The 23,205-nt window shown below is 46.0% G+C and overlaps 1 protein-coding gene across 1 annotated transcript; it reads left to right on the forward strand.

The window, feature by feature from the left end:
• The first annotated feature begins 528 nt into the window (after positions 1–528).
• On the forward strand, positions 529–22,443 carry TARS1 (threonyl-tRNA synthetase 1). The gene is made up of 19 exons (XM_077346933.1): positions 529–771; positions 4,156–4,236; positions 5,436–5,626; positions 6,743–6,866; positions 7,635–7,756; positions 8,191–8,308; positions 9,787–9,851; positions 10,188–10,266; positions 11,966–12,112; positions 12,673–12,771; positions 14,136–14,302; positions 15,162–15,324; positions 15,940–16,077; positions 16,790–16,867; positions 17,857–17,957; positions 18,193–18,297; positions 19,865–19,937; positions 20,611–20,725; positions 21,963–22,443. Exons 1-19 carry the CDS (start codon positions 577–579, stop codon positions 22,109–22,111), a joined length of 2,310 nt encoding a protein of 769 aa, XP_077203048.1. The 5' UTR covers positions 529–576; the 3' UTR covers positions 22,112–22,443.
• The last annotated feature ends 762 nt before the right edge of the window (positions 22,444–23,205 follow it).

Here is a 23,205-nt window from a genome sequence, read left to right on the forward strand (position 1 = left end):
AGTCGCACGAAGGTCCTGGGATGTACTGTAAACCCACCCACGTCCCCACAGAATTCTATGCGTAGGCCCATAGCGGACAACACGTTTACAAACTAGGGTTGCCAACAGCTTGGGAGGAGGGACATCCTACCCCTTTACTACAGTCTCAGCGTGTTGCAAAGGGCAGCTGAAGCTTTCCACGGCGCGGAGGCAAATAGATTTCACCTGTTCAATAGCATCCTTATTAACCTCTGCTAAAAGGGACAGCCCATTTCCTTTCCTTCTTTTGCTTCCAAGTACTGGCAATCCTAATATACATGCATGCATGCACGGAAACACACACAAATGCAGCTATTTTTCTTCTGGGTTATTTTGAGTTTCTAGTTTAAAAAAACCCCAAAAACATCCTCCCAAAAAATCAGCCCCCAGCAGGGCTCTGTCTACCCCTCTGGCTGGGAAAGGCCCGGGCGAACGCCTCGCGCGCTGCTATTGGCTCGCGCCCAGCCGGCCGCCGCACCATAAAGACACCCCCCGCCGAGGCGGCCCGCGCGTCTCTTCCCCTCCCCGTGTGTGCCGCTCTAGCCCTCCGCCCTCTCTATGGCTGCGCAGGAGTCGAGAGCCACGCTAGCGGCGACTTGCATCAGCCGCTTGCGCCTGCGTGTTGGGCGCACTGGCGCGAGCTTCCTGGTGGCTCCCAGTGCACGCGCGGCTAGTGGGGCGGCGGCGACCCCGGACAGGACCAGGTGGATTCGGCTCAGCCTGAGGGCGGGAAGGATGGAAGCGGAGGAGCAGGTAAGGGCGTGGCTGGGCGTCTCGTCCGCGAGGCGGTGCTGGTCAGTGGCGCTGTCCGACCCCCCGACCCCTGGGAACATGCCCCCTTTGGTGTGTGAGAGGTAGGAGACCCCATGCATTTGTTTATGGATTGCATTTATTCATACCTGCCTCCCTTCTTTGAAGGCTCAAGGCGGCTTGCAATGGGTTAGAACTGTGGTAGTCAACCTGTGGTCCTCCAGATGTCCGTGGACTACAATTCCCACGAGCCCCTGCCAGCAAGCTGGCAGGGGCTCATGGGAATTGTAGTCCATGGACATCTGGAGGACCACAGGTTGACTACCCCTGGGTTAGAACGTACAATGCAAAAGAATGCAGTATGGTTGAAAATGTAATTGTCCTCACTTATTACTTGCTAAGACTGATAATGTGTTTTTCAGTGTTTCTCCAAACTCTTCTCTCTCCTCCCCCCCTGGTCCATTTACGTAGTCAAGTCGAAGCTAGTTTATATTACAAGCATTCTGGATAAGGCACTGCAGAAGTAGGTTTTTCTGCTTTGCACAGGAAAATCCAGCTGCAAAGGGGCATGGAAAGTGCATTACCCAGTGTGTATGAAATGAGCTGCATAAACCTGTTTAGTGCAGCTTGATCCTTGCTTGCTGTGTTCTCTGCAACAACCCTATTAGGTAGGCCAGGAGCAGAGAAAGACTATGCAAAGCCATCCAGTGGACTTCATAGTGGAGTTGAGATTTGAATGTGGGTCGCCCCTCAGCCCAGCCTGGAACTCCATATGATATTTAGTGCAGCTGTGAGAAAGGCAGACTATAAACAGTGTGAATAAAAGACATGCCAAGTCTTGAATGCTGCTTGCACCACATTAGCACAGACTTGTGCAGAGCTAGTAAGCTGAGCCTGCTGAGAATGTAAGCTAAAAGAACTGTAGGATAGTTCTGTATGTGCTTAAACCAGACAGCAAGCCTTGTCACACAGAGGAAGCTGAATTCTAGGGCAGCATAGGATTACACCTGTGGTGCTGTCAGTTCCGGGCCTTGGGGTGAAGGCCAGAGCTTATCAAGCTTAGCTGAAGGAAGCTGAAGACAGGCTGTAGTTTTGGATATGAAGTATGCACTATTACTTATTTGGGTGGTGAGGGCAGGGGGAGAAGACCAGGATCCAAAATGATCTAACTGCCATGCTAGTTTCACTGGAAAAACTACTAACCAGAAACTGCCTGGTCAAATGTTGTGTTTGACAAGATCTCAGCAGGTGGCCTTAGACAAACTCATCCACCCTGCATCTTTGATGTTATTATAATAATACCAGCCTAATTTAAAGGGCCACTGTGAGATTCATAACAAGAGGTGCACCTGAAACACCTTATTGTGTGTTAAAAAGTGACAGGAGAAGGTTTCACATTTCTGGGATGACTGGACAGTGCAAAGGCTGCACATGCTTTCATTTTTATTATCTTTGGTGAAGGCAAAAATCCAGGGAACAGGCCTGAAACGTCCCTGTGGGTGAGGTACTACCCCCTTGTAGGTCTTCCTTCCGTTTTCTCCAGCCAAATATTATCATTCAAAGTACATGTGGAAAATCTTCTCTTGGAATCCAGGATGGATTTAACAACTGGGCGGATAAATTTCATGACTACTATTTCTCTTTTAGTCACTACTTCCCCACCCAAAGTTTTGGCCTTCTTTATTTGTGTGAGTCAGTTTTGATTGTCATTCTTTTCACTCTCCAAGCAGTGTGGCATAGTGGTTAGAGTAGGATCTGGCAGACTTGAATTCAAATTCCTACACTGCTGGGAGATCTTTGGGGCAGTCACACACACTCTGCCTAATCCCCTCATAGGGGAGCTGAAGTAAAGCTGCTTGAGGGGAAAAGTGGAGTATAAGTTCTATGACACCTCTTTCAAAGCTGTTCCACAGCTTTCCTGCCCTAGGGAAGTTTTCCTGGCAGTACTCCCTGTTGGCTTTGACGCTGCAGGTAAAACTTTAATTCCAGAGGACTTTTATTTGAAATACAGCTTCACAATTGTGACTTATTGTGCTTATTTTGTGTGTTGTTACACGTTTCATTTAAATTTACACTGTGGACTGCTTCACGAAATCTATAGAGTGGTCTGGAACTTTTAACACATAAACGGAATGCAATTAGCAATGACAACTTTTTGATGCAGTCTTTGTACACAGGGACTGTATATTTTTGAGCCAATACAATTCTGATCACCACATACTGGTTATGTAGAAGGTAGTTTTCCTCCCTCTCATTTTGAGGTTTCCAGAAGCTTATGGTGGTCGGCATTCTTGCAGCCTCTTCCTTAGCTACTTATGCTTGCTTATCTACTTGGCAACAACCGTGTGATGCAAGTGAAGCTGAGAAATAATGACATGCGGGGAGTTATCCAGAGGGGCTATTAGGACAAACCCAAACGTCTCTGATGCACACTGGGCAGCCCAGATTCTGACTAGGACCCCTTGGTGGGTTCATATCCAACCCTGTCCTTCAGCAGCTGCACTGGCTAAAAGGTAAAGGTACCCCCTGTGCAAGCACCGGGTCATGTCTGACTCTTGGGGTGACGCTCTCTAGCGTTTTCATGGCAGACTCAATATGGGGTGGTTTGCCAGTGCCTTCCCCAGTCATTACCGTTTACCCCCCAGCAAGCTGGGTACTCATTTTACTGACCTCGGAAGGATGGAAGGCTGAGTCAACCTTGAGCCGGCTGCTGGGATCAAACTCCCAGCCTCATGGGCAGAGCTTTCAGACTGCCTGTCTGCTACCTTACCACTGTGCGCCACAACTGGCTACCGATTGTATTTTGGGTCAAATTTAAGGTGCTGGTTTTAACACAGCCCTGGCTCTGCATACATACGGGACTGCCTCCTAGTGCATCCCTAAAAGAGCTTTGCACTCGACCAATATATAAACAGGGTAGTGATCTCTGGTTCTAAAGAAATTCAGCTGGTCTTGGCCGAGCCAGGGCTTTCTTAGCTCTGTCTCCAGCCTGGTGGAATGAGCTTCCAGAAAACATCAGGGACCTGTCGGGGCTCACTGAGTTCTGCATGGCCTGTAAAATAAAGCTCTTCCGCCTGGCCTGTGGCTGAGGCTAGTAAAACCGGCAACATCAACATTTAATTGGCCTGCCTCCTGTATAGCACCCCTACCTATAGGTGGAGTGTTTAGAATTGATTTTAAAACAATATAAGTGTGATTTTAATTGTATTGTTCAATGTATGTTATTCACCATCCTGAGTCCACTCTGGCAGAGAGGGCAAGTCTATACATTGAAATAAATAAATAACATTGGCACTCTGGATATTACATAGAATTCTTAAAAGGTTATGGGCCTAGTATGGTTTATCTAGTTGTTGACAGTGAGTCAGTTGGTTTACTTTTACTCAGATTGGTGCTGGGGAAGGCAAGAAGAAGGAAGCAGGAAAGAAGAAGAACAAGGAGGCAGCTGCTGATGGGGGTTGCACAGAGGTAAGCATGTGGCAGAAAAAACGTACAGTAGATTTATAGTTTACTTTTCTCACAGAAGGCAGATTACGTAGTATAAGTCAATAGAATGGGTCAATATAGTCAATAGAATGGGACATTAATAAGCAGTATGATACGGATAGGACAGCAGAAATATGAAACCATGCATAAGCATCAAGCTGGCATATAACATGATGCAGAAATATCAAGATAGGATAATACAGAAAGCAACAAATTGAACTGCTCTACTGTGCATAGCATGTACACAGTCCCTTGTAAAAACGTTCTGCCAAGTAATTGATTTTGTAGAATGCCAGGAGAGTAGGAGCCAGATACTTTCCTTTGAACCTGAATACGTTTACTCACTAGAAAGTTGTAGTTGATTCAGTGCTGCTTACTTCCAAATTAATACATTTGGGGTGTTCATTTAATTGATGTCAGGTGAGCCCCTAGGGTCTCGGAGACCAGGATCAAATTCTCACTCTGGTGTGGAAGTTTGGTGGGTGACCTTGGACTCCTCACCCTCTCTCATACTAACTCCCCACACATGATCGTTGTAAGTTTAAAATGGCTAAGAGGAGAATGGCCTTAAGGCACTTTGAGTCTCCATTGGTACAAATGACATAATTTTCTCTCTGTGATCTGTTACAGTCCAAATTTAAAGAGACCAGCTGGTTAGCAAGATAGTTAATCTTCCATGGGCTCTCCCTGGCTATGTCTCTTTCATCCTTTCAGAATACCGACTTGATATCCAATGTACTACCTGAAAATGTAGTTCCAGGGGTCTCAACGTGACTCCAATTTGAGCCCATTTAAATTAGTGAAAGGACTGGAGAAATTCTGCATAGGATTGGACTATAAAATGTTCAAAGACTTAGGGTGCTTTCACATGGGCTGGATAGTGCACTTTCAATCCACTTCCAATGCACTTTAGTGACCATTTGTGAGTGGATTTTGCTTTTTCACAGACAATCCAGTTGCAAAGTGAATTAAAAGTACATTATTGAGCATGTATAACTGGCTTAACCCAGTCCTCCTGCATTGTGTATTGGATATCCTAGGTTCTCTAAATGTTTTGGTTTTTTAAATTCTGTAATCTGCCTTGAGTGGGCTAGAAGTGAAAATAAAATGGAAGGAACTTGGAAGTAATTAGTTGGATGGGGTTATCTGGGTCTTTTCCTTTCACTGTTCTTCACATGCAGCTGAATCCCTGGCCTGAATATATCAGCCAGCGCCTAGAGTTGTACCAGAAGCTTAAAGCAGAGCACGACTCACTTCTAGCAGAACGAGCTTCGAAAGAAAGCCGCCCCATTAAAGTTACTTTACCTGATGGCAAGGTTGTGGATGCCGAGTCCTGGAAGACAACACCGTACCAAATTGCATGTGGAATCAGGTAAATTCGCTCTTTGAGAACTCTCCCTGGGGATTGCAAATGATTCCTTGGTAAATCCACTCCCTCGCGTCCACATTTCTTAGTAGCACTCCTCCTTTTTAAGATGAAATAATATCAATTATTTTTTTTCTTTACTTTTTTAAAGTTAATTTTTATTTTTAAAAAGAGAATAATCAATACAGCAATAAAAAGTAGTTACAAATACAAAAAAACTAATTAAAATCTCTGTAAATAGCTCTAGTACAGGGGTAGTCAAACTGCGGCCCTCCAGATGTCCATGGACTACAATTCCCAGGAGCCCCCTGCCAGCATTTGCTGGCAGGGGGCTTCTAGGAATTGTAGTCCATGGACATCTGGAGGGCCGCAGTTTGTCTACCCCTGCTCTAGTAGGTAATACTTTTTTTAGAAAGGGATTGGAGGATTGGATGCCAAAAAGGAGAAGATTTAGTACAATACTCGATTTAGTCATTACAACTTATGCCACCCTTCTAAGATGGAGGGATTTGGATTTTTCCATAATGTCGCTACCGATAATTGAGCAACGGCAATAAGTAAACTTCAGATTTTCTCTTTGAGCTGGTTGAGAAACCCTGGTTGAGAAAGCCTGAGCTAGTGTATTCAGAAGGGGCTAACTTGGTAACACTATCCCTGCCTTCATAAGCAGTTATGCCCTTGTAAATCCATTTGCTTCTGTAAAAGGTGAGGCTCTGCTTAGGCTTAGGTAGGCAATCCTGGGAGTCATGAAGACCGTTTATGCACTGGAGGTTTCATGCCGAGCTGCAGGCTGGAGTTTTACTCGTGGCAGGTTGTGCCACCTCTTCCTGCACCCACATGGGGGAGCACTTGGCCTGGTGCACGTTGTCCGCCCCTGATTTGTGCTCCTGCACAGGAGCTGGGGCAGTGAAGTTCCCAGTGCATAAATGGTCGAAGTGGTGCTTTATAAACTGGTGACTGCGTACACAAGGCTGCAATAAGCTGGCAAACATTACAAGTGCCCCAAGCCTCTGAATAATCCTTGCTGAAAAGCCACCAACAGCAGTCAAAAGGCAACGTACCAGCTAGGTTGTTTCATATGATGTACCAGAATTTGTGTAACACTTGGTTTCTCGCTTTCAGTCAAGGTTTGGCTGACAACACGGTCATTGCTCGAGTGAACAAAGTGGTTTGGGATCTAGACCGCCCTTTGGAGGGAGACTGCACCTTGGAACTGCTCAAATTTGACGATGAAGAAGCTCAGGCGGTAATCTATTATTCTCTACAGCTGTGTTTATAAAGTGCCTAGTGCAGGAGGGAAACTTTACAAGAATCCTACTGGGGACGGGGGGGGGGGGGGGGATGTTTGCTATTGGGAATAATCATGTCAGTTCTCAGGAAATTAGCACTTGGAATCGGTCTGTAGCCATCTACATTAAGGATACCTGCCTTAGAGTGACTGGCCTGGGGCTGTAGCAAGCCGTACCCAGCATGTTTAATAACCATTCAGGGCTGTATTTCACCTCTTCATTTGGAAACCAATTGTTGAGTTAATCATTTTTTAAAATCCTCTTTCATATTGAATGGAAAGGGTTTTTAGCCAATGATTTCAGGCAGAGCTAACATTTACTCTCAGTATCTCAGACAAATTAATGGTTTTAGTTACATTACAATGGAGGTTAAATGTTTGGCAGCAGTTGACATACTGGCCTCTTTCTGCAGCATCTGTTGACCAAGTGCTAATATCCGGTTAATATCCGTTCTCCTTTTATAGTTTTTACCGTTCATGTAAAGATCTGCTCTATATAGGTTACAGGAAGTAGAAGCAAGTCTTGATGTTTCAGGCATAGTATTTTGTTCTTAAATGTTGGCATCAGTTTCTCTTTCAACATGGAAGAAAGCAGAATATTCTAAAGTATGTGGTCTGTTGGATAACCATGGCAAGTGACAATTGCATGGGAAATAGCTTTCAGCATAATTTAAACCATTGCAGCCAAGATGTATTAATCGGATCTCTTATCTTCTCTCTGGCTAGGTGTACTGGCATTCCAGTGCCCACATAATGGGCGAAGCCATGGAGCGAGTCTATGGTGGCTGTTTGTGTTATGGTCCACCTATAGAGAATGGGTTTTATTATGACATGTTCCTTCATGATGGGTAAGAGCTTGGGGCTGTTTTGTTGCTGTTTGCTTTTTAATTTAGGGTGCTTGGCCTAGCCTAAGGGAGTGGGTTCTGAAGAGTTTCCCCTACCACTTGGTACAAGTAAGGCTTTAAGTGGCAGGTCGTCATCCTTCGTGCTGTGAAGAGTCACTTTACCAGTGCCAATTGTCAAATGCTGTATCTGTTCACTCTTTGCCTGGAGGAGTCTGTATTGACACTGTTGCAAACATTTTGGGGGTGATATAATACAGAGCTGCAACATTATTTGAAGGGCATTTTAACACACACTGCATAATGCACTTTCAGTGCACATTGCAAATGGATTTTACTGCCACTTGCAAAACAATCACGAAAGTGCATTGGAAGTAGATTGAAAGTGCCTTATCCAGCTTATGCGAAAGTGCTGGTAAAGTCTTCTTCATCTCCTTTAGGTGTGTTTCAAGCAATGACTTCCCTGCCTTGGAGGCACTGTGCAAGAAAATAATGAAGGAGAAGCAACTCTTTGAGCGGCTGGAGGTTAAAAAGGAGACTTTACTTGAAATGTTTAAGGTGGGTTTCTAAAATAGCTTTGTCTGTAGTGACTACGAAGCCCTAGTCACATGTTGCATAGGCAGAATAACTTAAAATAATTCATTATAGTAATTTTAGATATGTTACTTTTGTCTGTTATGTCAGTTTTGTCATTATCATTAGGAAATGTCAGTTTTCAGAGAAAGCCAATTGCTTTTTATCTTGTACTCCTATTTGAGAGGCCTCGATTGGAGGTGCTGCAGGTTGCCTGTACAATCCCACATGTGCAAACTGTTTCCTGTTCTACTGGACTTCATGTGGTTCTCCCAAGTCAAGTATATCATATTGCAGAACTCAGTAGCTTAGAACAGCCTTTCTCAACTTTTTCCAATTGAGAACCCCTGAAACATTCTTCAGGCTTTGAGAAACCGCAGAAGTGATGTGATGGTGCAGAATACGGTTGGGAAGCAGAGCTGTGGACACGCCCACCCCAGCCCCCTCCCCTTCCCGCCTCCAGATCCATCCGCCGTTTTTTTTCGGGGGGGGGGGGGAGGTCGTCACGACCATTTATGGTCATATCACCCAATAAATGTTTAAAGAATTTGAAAAAACATGTTAAAAACGAAATGACTCCCACCCATCCAGGAAACATCCAGGGCTGTCTAGAAACCCCAGGCTTGAGAAAGCCTGGCTTGGAGTCAATGCTTGAAAACAATTAAATGCATAAGGACCACTCTCAAGAGACTGTTGCAGGGTTAGAAAAGCTTGCAGCATTCGTGTGAAAGTGGTTCTGTTCTCATGGCGCCCCCATGGCTTACAACAGACCACATATGGTGGTCCAAACTCCCAGAACCCTCCAGTGCCCTGGCTGGAGTACTTTTCCTCTTGCTCCCCCTCCTGTTTCCCAGGCTTCAAAAGTCATCTGCTGTTGGCTGCCTTATCTCAGCCCTATTTCCACAGCTCCTTCCACCCGCTAGGTGCAGAATTGCAAAATGTCCTTTGAAGATTAAAGAGAGTGATTTGATGTGAAACTGCCTTGCTGTCCTTGTGTTCCCCAGCCTTAACAATGCCCGTTTCCTTGATGTACTTTCCCGAAACAAACTGTTGAGATTTTCCAGCCTGGATTTCTCTGCATTTGGTTTCTTGTGTTCCAGTATGCTGAGGGTCACAACACCTATGCTTTGTGCTGCAGAATCTTTATTATCTTTGGAACTCTCCAAGGTCTAGTGTGATATTATGGATTCTCTGGACCACCCTGCTGTAACAGACATTTCAGCAAAAGCTGGAGATCTGGACTGGAATGAAATTCACAACTGTATAACTATCTGTTGTCTTTCCCCCTTGAGCTGACATGTGAGGTTGTTTGTCTCTGTAGGGTAGAGAAGTAAATATTTTTCATCAGGATTTTTTTTTCATATTGTTATATACTCTTTAGTAGCAGTTTATAGGTACATTGGAAGATAATTTTATCTTGAATTGACATAAAATTAACTTAGGCCCTTTTATCTTTTCCAAAGTACAACAAGTTCAAATGTCGCATCTTGAATGAAAAGGTCACCACTCCGACTACTACTGTATACAGGTAACACTCACACCGAGAGGAACCCACATGCATGCACATTCCAAATCTTGTGTACTATAGAATGCACAGAAATCTGTTAACTATGCCCCCCTCTTCCCACTTCCTTTATGAGTTGTTTTATTGGGGGATGGAAGATTGAGGACTATTGCCATGTTTTTGGGTTAGTTGTGTGTTTTTTGTGTCCTAGGACTGTTTTAATGGGATTTTATTGGGGTTTTTAGTATGGACAATTGTAATCCAACACAAGCCGGTCTCGGGAGTGGTGGGAAATAAATTTAAATAATAATAGTAATTTGTGTGTCTGAGGTGGGTAATTTGTGTGTCTTTATTTTTTAGATGTGGACCTTTGATTGATCTCTGCCGGGGACCTCATGTCAGACATACTGGTAAAATAAAGGCATTAAAAATACATAAGGTAAGAATTGAAGCTGCGGTCTGCAAATGTTTTCTCAAAAGCACATATAGCTGTACTTATAATGGGCCAAGTTCTCTGTGGCAAGATGTTCTGGAGATAACTAGCCCAGCCTTTTTCAACCTTGTGAGCATGGAGGGGCCCCTGAAATAATTATTCAGGTTTTGAGGAACTCCAGAAGTGATGTCAGTTAGCCACGCCCCCTGGAAGTGATGTCACTGGAAGTTACAGCACCATCCACATTAACAGGCAGGATCAAAGAGGACTATGAGGGGGTGGGAGAGACAAGAGGTGGTTTAAAGCAGTGGTCGCCAACCTTTTTATCACCGGGGACCACTCAATGCTTGACAATTTTACTGAGGCCCGGTGCGGGGGGGGGGAGTTTACTCCTCTACTCTCAACCACTGCCCTAACGCTCTCTGATCGCTATTGTAATGTTTAAACATCCCTTCAAAATAAGATACAGACACGTCACAACAACGAACATAAGGAACATTTTATTTTCATGGAAATTTTAACTCATGAGAATGACAAATCAATGGGAACCCTGAGCTTGTTTCTCTGCAATGAGATAGTCCCACCTGGGAGTGATGGGAGACAATGACACCCGAAGTGTGTTGTAAAGGGCTGGGAGGGATGAAGTAAAGGGCCGGGGGGGGGGGGGAAGGCATCCTTCGCGGCCCTCCTCCAATTAGTTGAAGGACCACATGTGGTCCGAGGCCCATAGGTTGGGGATCGCTAGTTTAAAGCAGAGAAGGCATGGAGATGCCACACCTTCCCACGCACGAGAGAACACAGTCATGCTCAGGAAGAGGAGAAATGGGAGTGGCTGGTTTCCTAGCCTGTGTCCGAGTCCTTTAAGGCAGGAGGGGAAAGCCCTCGGATCCCTGGGGGGGATCTGTGGACCCCAATTGGGAATCCCCGCACTAGCCTGATTATTACACCTGTTTGACTGGGAAAGAGTTACGCTACTATTGAACTGATGAACTGATGTAGGAGATCTTGGATTCATCTTTGTTCTGTGCATTGCACTTGTATGGTTAAAACGCCTATTGTCGAGTTTTTGAGGGCATCAGTTGAGAGATGCTGAATGTTGGGGCTCCTTATTCATCGGAAGTCCATGCAGGAGTAAGGATTTGGAAATGTTTTAAAAGCTGCCCATTTATTCTGCTTGCCTCAATGGAATCCCGTGAGCCTTGCGTGCAGTTTTGAGTTCCATTGCTTTAAACACCTTCAACCAGGTATCTTGTGCTGCGATATGCGATGCGCATAGCCAAAAAAGGACTCTTTTAATCAACGTATAATTCTTGTTGCTATGTTTGGTTAGAAGCTAAATTGATGGTTATACTCCTTTGTGTGGCCTAGTGCAGAGGTAGTCAACCTGTGGTCCTCCAGATGTTCATGGACTACAATTTCCATGAGCCCCTGCCAGCAGACACTGGCTCATGGGAATTGAAGTCCATGGACATCTGGAGGACCACAGGTTGACTACCCCTGGCCTAGTGAGTTCCACTCCACAAAAATACTGCTTAATTACAAATACTTTTAGAATTACCTGCGAATCTAAGTACTATGGAATTTTGAAGATCAGTTTTATAGAGAGAGATTTTGAAGATCAGCTTTATCTTCCAACTAGGATTCAAAACTGTTGTCATGTGTTCTGCAACAATGCCACAAATATTTCCTTCTTTTGTGACTTCAGAATTCCTCTACATATTGGGAAGGAAAGTCTGACATGGAAACGCTACAGAGGATATACGGAATTTCATTCCCGGATGCAAAAATGCTAAAAGAATGGGAGAAGTTCCAAGAAGAAGCAAAGAACAGAGATCATAGAAAAATTGGACGGGTGAGGCTTTCTCAATAGCATGGATTTAATAGGTAAAAGGTAAAGGTACCCCCCTGTGCAAGCACCGAGTCATTTCTGACCCTTGGTATGACGCCCTCTAGCGTTTTCATGGCAGACTCAATACGGGGTGGTTTGCCAGTGCCTTCCCCAGTCATTACCGTTTACCCCCCCAGCGAGCTGGGTACTCATTTTACCGACCTCAGAAGGATGGAAGGCTGAGTCAGCCTTGAGCCGGCTGCTGGGATTGAACTCCCAGCCTTATGGGCAAAGCTTTCAGACAACATGTCTGCTGCCTTACCACTCTGCGCCACAAGAGGCTCTATGGATTTAATAGGATATGTTAAAAGAAAAAAGTCCTCATGGGAGTGTTTCAATTTCTTAAAGGAACTGCAATGCTATCTCAATGCAAAATTTAAAAACATTTAACTCTATGGTTATATGCCAGATCTTTGTTGGTGATGTGCTGATGTCACTTCCAATGGTGATGTCATTTTGTTCCCAGTGAGTTGCTCACCTGGTGCATGGAAATACTGAGGTGTTGATTTCCCCCCTCTGAATAGGATCAAGAACTATATTTCTTCCATGAACTCAGTCCTGGCAGCTGTTTTTTCCTACCAAAGGGGGCTTATATCTATAACACGCTGATAGAATTCATCAGGGTGAGTAAAACCTCTTTTTACCATTTCGAGGCTCCCCAACCTAATAACTAGCAAAAACGTTTTCACTGGCCTTTGCCTGTGGTACTGCTGCCACTCACTGCTGGGTGCATTCATTGCTAGGCCAGATTTGATAGAGATTTAAGGAGACGTTGCCACAGGCACAGGAATTTGTCCTCACAGCAGCCCTTTGAGGCAGGTTAGGCTCAGTGTATGGCTAGCCGAAAATCACCCCGTAGATTTTGATCAGAAGTTCACATCCGAATCTCTCAGTCTGACCCCTGCCCCCCTTTATTTATTTTATTAATAATTTGATTGATTTGTATACTGCCGCTCCCATCACAGCAGTTCACAACCCATGCATGCATACATACATACACGCATGCAAAAGGGAGTTCCTCCACCAGGCATTTGCCTGAGGCCGACCAACAGGTCCCCCTCAGACATCCCTTCCATGGCTGGAACAAGTCTGACCTCTCTAGGAGTTTTAGCTAAGTTTCTGTTCTTATATTGTTATATTGTTGTTGGGATCACTGAAGTTGTGTTGTTTAGAACCACTGTTGGATTGTTATTGTTGTATTTGACTGTGTTGTATGTACTGTGTTGTACTGGCAGTCTTCAAGCAAAGGTTGGATACACACTTTTCTTGGATGCTTTAGGATGCTTAGGGCTGATCCTGCGTTGAGCAGGGGGTTGGACTACAGATGGCCTGTATGGCCCCTTCCAACTCTATGATTCTATGATTCTATTCTATGTTGATTCATTCCATGTATCCCCCTATGATGTTGTATGTAAACCACCCTGAGCCGTATGGAAGGGTGGTATAGAAATCAAATAAATAAAACAGATCATAATAAAACCACACGCATAAAAACACCCATACATAACAGCCTAAAAACCTCAAAATTCCAGTTTCTCACAACAAGACAGCAGTATATTCTACAGTCTAGTAGAAAAAAACCCATTCCCTCAACCTCTGAAGCAGTTGCATAAATGGACCGGAACCGCCAGAGATGGAATAGTAAGAGTGGTTCAACAGTGGTTCTAGGTCTAGGTCGGTCTAAGAAACCGGGGGGGAAGGGGTCTGAAATATCCCCTTTGGCTCTCTGAAAGAAAACCTTTCACTGACACACGCATCCACTCTACCTGTAATTCCATCTCTTTTCCCCTTCCCACTTGCTGTAATTTCAGGGCAAAGCAATTCAACAGCTGCATTTGTTAAACTACTTTACTGAACGCCGGTGCTTGGTTCCTTACTGCTGTAGTGTAGACTTTGGGACATGCATGAGAATTGGACCCACAGATTGATCGGGTTCTTTAAATCTCTTCTATTGTGTTGCTGATTTTGAGTTCTCTTCCTGTTCCAGAGTGAATATCGGAAACGAGGCTTCCAGGAAGTTGTCTCCCCGAATATCTACAACAGCAAGCTCTGGATGACTTCGGGGCACTGGCAGCATTACAGCGACAACATGTTCTCCTTTGAAGTGGAAAAAGAGATCTTTGCTCTGAAGCCCATGAATTGCCCTGGTCACTGGTATGGCCTTAAAATCACCTAAGCCAGAGGCAGCCTTGAGCTTAGCTTATTTCCCCCCCTATCCCAAAGGAAGTTATATGTCATGATCAGTGATCATGAACCAAGAGCTTAGGTGGCCACAAAATATAAGTCATAAAATCCTAGAGTTGGAAGAGGTCTTTAGGGTCATTTGGTCCAACCCTCTCCACAATGCAGGAACTCACAACTACCTGCCCACCCACAGTGACCCCAATTTCATGCCCAAGTGTTCCCCCCCCCCCCCAATCTCCAGAATCCAGCTTGGCCTGAAGGAAATTCACCTTCTTCCATCCCACAGTGGTGATCAGCAATTCCCTGGGTATACAAGGAAAGGCCACAAGAGACAAACACTGGCACATCCTTTCCTGCCCACCCACTCACCATTTGCCTAAGTTCATAAAATCAGCACTTCTGTTAGATCACTATCTAGCCTTTGCTTTAAAACTTCCAAAGAAGGAGAACTCACCTAACTAGCTTCAGCCCTTGACCCATACTAGTCAGGCGGAAGATAAAGGCACTTTTTACACCAACTGGGGAGAGGTCAAGGCTTCAAAGACAGCCATGGACAAGTGGCCCTGGCCACTTCTAGAATGTAGATATGAGTCTGGCCAAGTTGAGTTTATTAGGGAACAGGATGGAAAGAAGTGGTGCTTGAGGCATCCCCTTCTTTAGCTCCGTTGCACGGAAGTCTAGTTAGCACATCACAGAAACTGCAGTACACTTAGGACTAATAGGACTAAGTCCATCTTGGTCCAAAATCCTACATTTGTTTCTGTGGAAGTTGTGAACAATCTGAGTGCTGTCATGAGCAACTTTCTGACATCTGCTCTATTTCCTCCAGCCTCATGTTTGACCACCGGCCGAGATCCTGGCGGGAGCTGCCCCTGCGCCTTGCGGACTTTGGGGTCCTCCACCGTAACGAGCTGTCAGGGACGCTCACAGGGCTCACCAGAGTGAGGCGGTTTCAGCAGGATGACGCTCACATATTCTGTGCCATGGAACAGGTATGGGAGACGGCGCAGTCAGAAAGGAGACGGACTTGTGAAATGGGGCTACCATATATACTCGCATATAAGTCAAGTTTTTCAGCCCTTTTTTTAAGCTGAAAAAGTCCCCCTTGTCTTATATGCGGGTATGAAAAAAAGCAGCTTCCAAACAAAACAGAGGGTAGGGAGACAAGTATACTTGCCTGAAGAAGCAGAGGCAGGAACAGCAGAGACGCAGCAAGCCTGGGAGGGAAAGAGAAGACTCCGCCTCCCCCCTCACTGCCTTAACAAGGCTAGCACGAGGCTAGCAAGTGTTGCAGGAAGCTCTGCAGGAAGCTCTGAAGCCTCTGTCTCAGAGGGAGAGCAGAGAGCAGAAGGAAGAAACACCCCTAGAGGAAGAAATATAGGCAAGAGGGGTCAGAGGGAAAGAGGAGGAGGTTGGGAAGAAAAGGGGAAATCCTGCCCAAAACGGGGAGGGGAGGAAAGGAGAAAAATCCACTATCGAAACACCACCCTCGGTTTATATGTGAGTCAATAGGTTTTTCCAGCATTTTGTCATGTAAGTAGGTGCCTCGGCTTATATGCGAGTATATACGGTACTTTTAACTGTGCCTGTTTTTGTTCCCTGCCCAGATTGAGAGCGAGATAAAGAGCTGCCTGGAGTTTCTGCGCACTGTCTACGATGTGTTTGGCTTTTCTTTCAAACTCAACCTCTCCACCCGTCCGGAGAAGTATCTTGGGGACATTGAAGTGTGGAATCAAGCGGAAAAGGTAATTGGCATCTATCTGGCCGTGAGGTAAAAGACAGTTGGTTTCTGATTTCAGACCAGCAAGTCTGATATTTGGGGGAACAACTTAACATATTGTCTCCCACCTAAAAGTAAAAGTTCCTGTTTGTGCAAGTTGCTCTGGGCAGTGAAAGCCCGGCGAGTCCACCACCCAAGACTTGGGGTTCTGTCCTCCCCCCGGAAGAATTAGTTGCTAAGCAATATCAGGGCCTTTGGGTTACTTCTAGCTTCAGTGGGAATGGGGGTTTAAAGAAGGCAGACTGTAATTCCAGTGGGGATGTGATTGCGGGTGAGAGTTTATAGATGCCTAAGGAAGTGTATTGCAACCAAGATTATTAGGTTATCTCTTAGTGCAGGGGTAGTCAACCTGTGGTCCTCCAGATGTCCATGGACAACAATTCCCATGAGCCCCTGCCAGCATTTGCTGTCTTAGTGCACTTAATTTCTGATTCAGAGACAGGTGGTCTTTTTCTGTTCCAATGAAAGACATTCCTTTTTAAAATTCTGTGCAAGCTTATAATTGGGGTAGTGCTTCTAGATCTCAATTAATAGATGTGATAAAACTGGTGTGTATTCTGCATGGATGTATCCAGGAGAGGATTCAGACCCAAACTATTGCAAAGAAGAGAAAATTGCATATCAGGTGCATTTTACTAAGCAGAGTAAGTAACACCTTGTGTATTTTCTTGCACTAGCAACTTGAAAACAGCCTGAATGAATTTGGTGAGAAATGGGAATTGAATCCTGGAGATGGAGCTTTCTATGGCCCTAAGGTTAGTAGCTTGTCTTCCGGGGGTTAAGTGGGTGGGTTGGAATTGTGGCTTCCCTTCTCAAGAGTTAGTAAATGTTGTGCCTTTTTCAGAAGTGTGGATAGTGGACAAACTGTGCGCTGAGATCTTGAGTTGCCCTTGATTCACACAACATGTTGAGTACAAATATCTACACACGTGGGAAGGGGGGCTAGTTTCCTGAATCGGAATTTAGGATATCAAAACTGAAGGATAGGGTTTGTGTTACACTATGCATTGTACAAGCAGACTGGAAATACAGGTGTGATAAACAAAGCTGAACATGGTGGCAAGGGGAGAAATGTAGACAGGTTTATTTATTTAATTTACCTAATTTGTCCCTTGCCGTTCGCCCCAGTGGGGGGACCCATTCTCTTCTTCTCTGTTTTATCGTTCATTTCATCCTCACAACAACCCTAAGAGGTAGGTGAGACTGAGAGTGTGTAACAGGCTCTGAGTCACCCCATGAGCTGCTGAGCCAGGTCAGGGATTCGAACCTGGGTCTCCCAGATCCTAGTTTGGTACTCTAACCACTATGCCACAGTGTAGTTTCTATTCAAACTTGCATGGATATCCCCTCTTCTTCCAAATGGTCCTATGGTCAACTTCTTGTTGACTTGGGGGTATATTTACCTATGATTAAGAGTTGGTTTTTATATGCTGCTTTTCACTACCCGAAAAAGTCTCAAAGCGGCTTCCAATCGCCTTCATTTCCTCTCCCCATAAGAGAGGTAGGTGAGGCTGAGAGAGCTCTGAGAGAACTGTGACTGGCCCAAAGCCACCTGGCTGGCTGCATGTGAAGAAGTTGGTACTAAAACCCAGTTCTCCAGATTAGAGGCTGCTGCTTGTAACCAGTACACCACTCTGGCTCTCAAGGTGTCCTAGTACCTAGAACCTTGAAGATGACCTAGTACCCAAGAATTCTGTTGAGGACTGTATTAACATTTGTATTGTTTCCCCCACTCGTCATAAAGATCGACATTCAGATCAAAGATGCCATCGGCCGATACCACCAGTGTGCTACGATCCAGTTAGATTTCCAGCTCCCCATCAGGTTCAATCTCACATATGTGAGGTGAGTGTCCACGAGGGCAGGGGTAGTCAACCTGTGGTCCTCCAGATGTCCATGGACTACAATTCCCATGAGCCCCTGCCAGTGTTTGCTGGCAGGGGCTCATGGGAATTGTAGTCCATGGACATCTGGAGGACCACAGGTTGACTACCCCTGCACTAGGGTATGTTCTCCTTTGCTTTATCTCTTATACGTACTCTGGGTGATTCCTTTTGTTAACCTCCTTTGTCTTTTGTAGTCATGACGGCGCTGACAAGAAAAGGCCGGTGATTATTCATCGTGCCATCTTGGGATCTGTGGAGAGGATGATCGCTATTCTGACAGAAAACTACGGAGGCAAATGGTATTACGGGCCTCTCTTGGTTTCTGGGTTGGACCTCAGAGGAGTTAGGACAGAGGTTCCCAAGCAGGGGTCCCTGGGAGCTCCAGAGGGGGTCTGCGGCCTTTCCCTCCAACCTTAATAGACTCCGCCCCAAACTAGAGAACTGGCCGCTTCCGTTGCTCCCCCTCCCTCTTCCCAAGCGTGAGTTATTCTCATGGCTGCTGCACCCAGGAGGGGGCGGAGCCTAAACACCTACTCCTGCCTTAAACTGCCTCCTCTCTCTCTCTCGTCCTCCTTGAGCCTGCTTGTTAATGGGGGTGGTGATGTCACTTCTGGTGACGTGTCACTTCCCCGGGGCTGGCTGACATCACTTCTGGGGCTTCTCGAAGCCTGAAACATTTAAACAGAGGCTAGACGGAGAGGCTGAATCTGTGAAGGTTCAAGGGGGTGGCAGGTTGCAGTGGATGAGCGATAGGGTTATGAGTGTCCTGCATAGTGCAGGGGGTTGGACTAGATGACCCAGGAGGTCCCTTCCAACTCAATGATTCTATGATTATTTCATAGGCTCCACCATGGTCAAAAGGTTGAAAGACTGAGTTTAAAAAAAACCTCTAATAAAATTTTTTTTTTTACGTCAGTGGTCCCCAACCTGCGGTCCAGGGTGCCGGGCCGCGGTTCCCTCTCCCCGCCCCCCCCCCCCCGCAGTAAAAAACTTCCCCGGCCGCAAGCTTGCGGCCCGGGAAGCTTCTTACTGCGGGGGGGGGAGGGAATAAGGGCCGGGCCGCGCATGCGCACATGTGCGCTGCGTGGCCGAAATCGCGCATGTGCACTGCGCGGGCGTGGCCGTTGCCCTGCCGGTCCCCAGCCAAAAAAAGGTATTGTGTGTTTTTTTCTTTGGAGCCACTACTTAACTTTGGTACTCCTCATTTGTTGTTGTTACTGTTTTTTGAGCTCTAGTATTAATGCTAGAGAAGTACGCAATGTAAGAGACCAAGAGACAGAGCCCATGAAGAAAAAATCTAGAGTTGGTGGAGATGGGAAGAGTTGGTTCTTATATGCCGCTTTTCCCTACCCAAAGGAGGCTCAAAGCGGCTTACAGTCGCCTTCCCATTCCTCTCCCCACAACAGACACCCTGTGGGGTGGGTGAGGCTGAGAGAGCCCTGATATCACTGCCCGGTCAGAACAGTTTTATCAGTGCCATGGCGAGCCCAAGGTCACCCAGCTGGTTGCATGTGGGGGAGTGCAGAATTGAACCCGGCATGCCAGATTAGAAGTCCGCACTCCTAACCACTACACCAAGCTGGCTCTCTGTGTGGTGGGAAGCTATAGCTATAGCTTCCCACCACACAGAATTTGCAAAGACATATGAACTCTTTAACTTGGGCCTTTGGAGCACTTCTGCAGCTACTAGATCTCTGAGGAGTGCTGTTTTGTGTTTATTTTCACATTGGCTGTTTTGCTATCGAACAGGGGTGGCCACAGTCCGTCAGACGCCCCTTGAAAGGTAGCCCAATGGTAATATTTGAGCAGAGAGCGCAGTTCAGGATTGCTGCCTGTATTAATACTCCGTTTATTTCCTTACCCCAGGCCTCTCTGGCTCTCTCCTCAGCAAGTGATGGTGATACCCATTGGACCAACATGTGATGAGTACGCACAAAAGGTAGGGACTAAATATCAGGAAAAAAAATTCACCGTTATAGTAGTTCAGCAGTGGAGCTTCCCCTCCATTGGTAGTCTTTTAGCAGCAGCTGAACAGATCCTTATCTTGCATGTTTAAGGCTGATCCTGCATTGAGCAGGGGGTTGGACTAGATGGCCTCTACGACCCCTTCCAACTCTGATTCTACGCTGCCGTGTCCCACCATGACACAGACTGCTAGACACACAATATCTTGTTTCATTCCTGAAAAATGTTCCATACACGAGACTTCATCCCTGCATCTCTTCATAATTCTACAGCTCATTTACCAAAATACATTATTCGGTGCTGCCTCCCAGGTTAATGTGGTTGACTTCTTATTCTCCTGCAGCAGTAACTTCAGAATCATAGAGTTGGAAGGGATCTCCAGGGTCATCTAGTCCAGCCCCCTGCGCAGTTTCCTCTCGGTGCCACTCAGATTTTACAGAGAGGCTTGAAATATTTCTCAGCTCAAACAGTAACCTGAAACGCAGGTTCAGGCAGTCACCATGTTGGTCTGAAGCAGCAGGGCAAAATTTGAGCCCAGAGCCACCTTGAGGACATACAAGGCTTAATTCTGGGTCTAAGATAAGATTTTGTGTGCACACACACTTCAACAGATCCCCTTCTTACATGCTCATGTTTCTCTTGCCAAGGTGAAGCAACAGTTCCACAACGCAGGGCTCATGGCAGATGTTGACGTGGATCCTGGCTGCACATTGAACAAGAAGATAAGGAACGCACAACTGGCGCAGTACAACTTTATTTTAGGTAAAAAAAATGCCGTTTTGGTTGCCAGCCAGTGTCCTTTTTTAAAAGTATCCCTCCAAAGTGTACAAGACAAGGCAGTCACATTCCTCCCCAGGGAAATTTTCCTATTGCACCTAGCAGCACTCCAGTTTTGAGGCCAGTACTCCCTCTGGTGCCTGTCTGGCCTCTCTCGGGAGCTGGAGGGACTGGGAGGGCAAAAGGTTTTTGATTCCCTTGCCCTTAAGAGCAAGGAGTAAATCAGCAACAGATCTCCTTTGGCAGCAATATAGAGTGGCTGCCAATCCTTCCTAATCAGTTGTCTATCAAGTGGTAGGGAATGTCTCCCAATATAATAGGGCCATTTCCGCATGGAGGGCTAAAACACGAGTGGCTTCCTGTTTGCAAACGCGGGATGGTAACCCTCACCTTTGCAGCCCTCCTCACACGAGACCCATCCCGCGTTCTCCCTCTGCCACATTGCGGCTTTTTGCCTTCCAACAAAGCTGCGAGGGAATGCAAAAACAAACTTCTCTCCCCCCCCCCCCCGGGCACTCCTTGGCTTGTCAATCACAACAAGCCACCAATCCCAGCACAGCAGTTCTCCCATGGACTGAAACTCACCCCAGCCCCCCAAATAATTTTTGAAGGCACTTCCATGTATATTATTAATAATAAACTAACACGTCTGTGTTGCTATGGAGAAATGCCAGAATGATACTGCATTCCCCCTTTTTTTGGGATTCGTGGTGTTTTGGATTCTATTTATGTCTGGGTGGATTTGTGAGAGATTGAACATAGTAACTAGAGCTCAAAGTGTGCTTGTGCATGAACAGTAGGCTTTAAAACAGGCATCTTGCACGCCTGGATGATCGGGAGAAGACTTCTTCAACCTGCCCCCCCCCCCACTTTCTCCGTTCATTCCCCACCTCCAGAAAACAGATACAGGACTGTGTTTTACCTGCCTGAGTTGTGAGAAGGCTGGACATGGTCCCTGGAGCCCCAAAAGCTGCCTTAAAAACAAAGTGCTCAGACTCCTGGATGATCTTCATTATGATCATTCTTTCCAGTAGGTCACTATTCTTCTTTAACTGCTGCCCCAAATACTGCACAGTACTCCAGGCATCCCAGAATACTCACACTTAGCTGGTATCATGATGCAGTTCTTGCAGATTGAAGTGTTACCACTGGTTAATGTTCAGCAGGGGGAGGGGGGAGAGAATAACTCCTGCAAACCCGCTTTGTGCCTTCTGTCTTGCAGTTGTCGGTGAAAAGGAAAAAGCAAGCGGAACGGTCAATATCCGCACCAGAGACAACAAGGTGCACGGTGAGCGCACCGTGGCAGGAACCGTGGAAAGGCTCTTGCAGCTGAAAGCCTCCCGTTGCAAAAATGCAGAAGAAGAGTTTTAGCCCCAGCCTCATTTGCCTTGTTCTTGGGCTTAGAGCCCTGTGTTTCCTTCCCAAGGCAGGTTGGCTCTGCTGTACTTCACCTTTGCACTGTCTTGTATTGGAAAAGGGATTTTTTGTTGGTTCCAGCAGTGGCCCACATGGTTTTGTATGTTTGGTAATGAAGCAGATTTGAAAGGAGTCTTTGCAGTTGCTGTGACCCTGTGAGCACATGTGCTGGAAGTCTGTGGAGACTAAAGGGACAGTGGAATGATAATCAGGGATTAAAATACCAGTAGAGCAATTCTTTAGCCATTAAGAAAATAAATTTGTACACACCTGTGAATTTTCATCAACGCTGGGTTCTGGAGTTGTTCTTAGATTCGTGTTGAATTGTTTTCAGTATTGAACTCTCTTTTTTTGCTGGGTTGGGGGTTTTTTAGTTTTTACCCCCCCTCAGGATTCAATTATGAAGAGTCCTGGGGTTTGAGTTCAGTCTCTAGATCAGGAGTAGTCAAACTGCGGCCCTCCAGATGTCGGTGGACTACAATTCCCAGGAGCCCCTGCCAGCATTCGCTGGCAGGGGCTCCTGGGAATTGTAGTCCACCGACATCTGGAGGGCCGCAGTTTGACTACCCCTGATCTAGATGGTGAAATGTTAAGATTTTATTCCTCTGTGGGAGTAGCTACTTGAACATCCTGCTATACTGTGACTGTTGCTATGCTGGCAGGATGTGCAAACCCAGAAGGACGGTCTACAATCTGCTGAAACAGGACCGATGGGGGAAAGGAACTGGGGAGCAATTAAGGCAGGGTGGGGGGGGAGTGTGTGTGTATGGGGGAAGGGACTGCTTTTCAAAAGCACTCTGTGGAAAAGATGTCAGACAATACAATGGTAACCTGCAGCAGCGTGTTGGGGACCCCACTTTTAGTCGTTATGTGCCACTTCCTGGAATTTAACTGCATGCCCTACCTAAACGGGTACAAATGCAAGAAGAACTTTTCCCCCCAGTGACTTTCTGCCGTAGGTCCACTGCATACAGCAATTATTAGGGATGAGTTGCATGTTCTAAAACCAGCCTCTGTAGATGCTTCTCAAGGTGCTGGTGGTTTGTTGT

Source organism: Paroedura picta, chromosome 7 (genome assembly GCF_049243985.1).
Source record: "Paroedura picta isolate Pp20150507F chromosome 7, Ppicta_v3.0, whole genome shotgun sequence".
NCBI classification, from domain to species: domain Eukaryota; kingdom Metazoa; phylum Chordata; class Lepidosauria; order Squamata; family Gekkonidae; genus Paroedura; species Paroedura picta.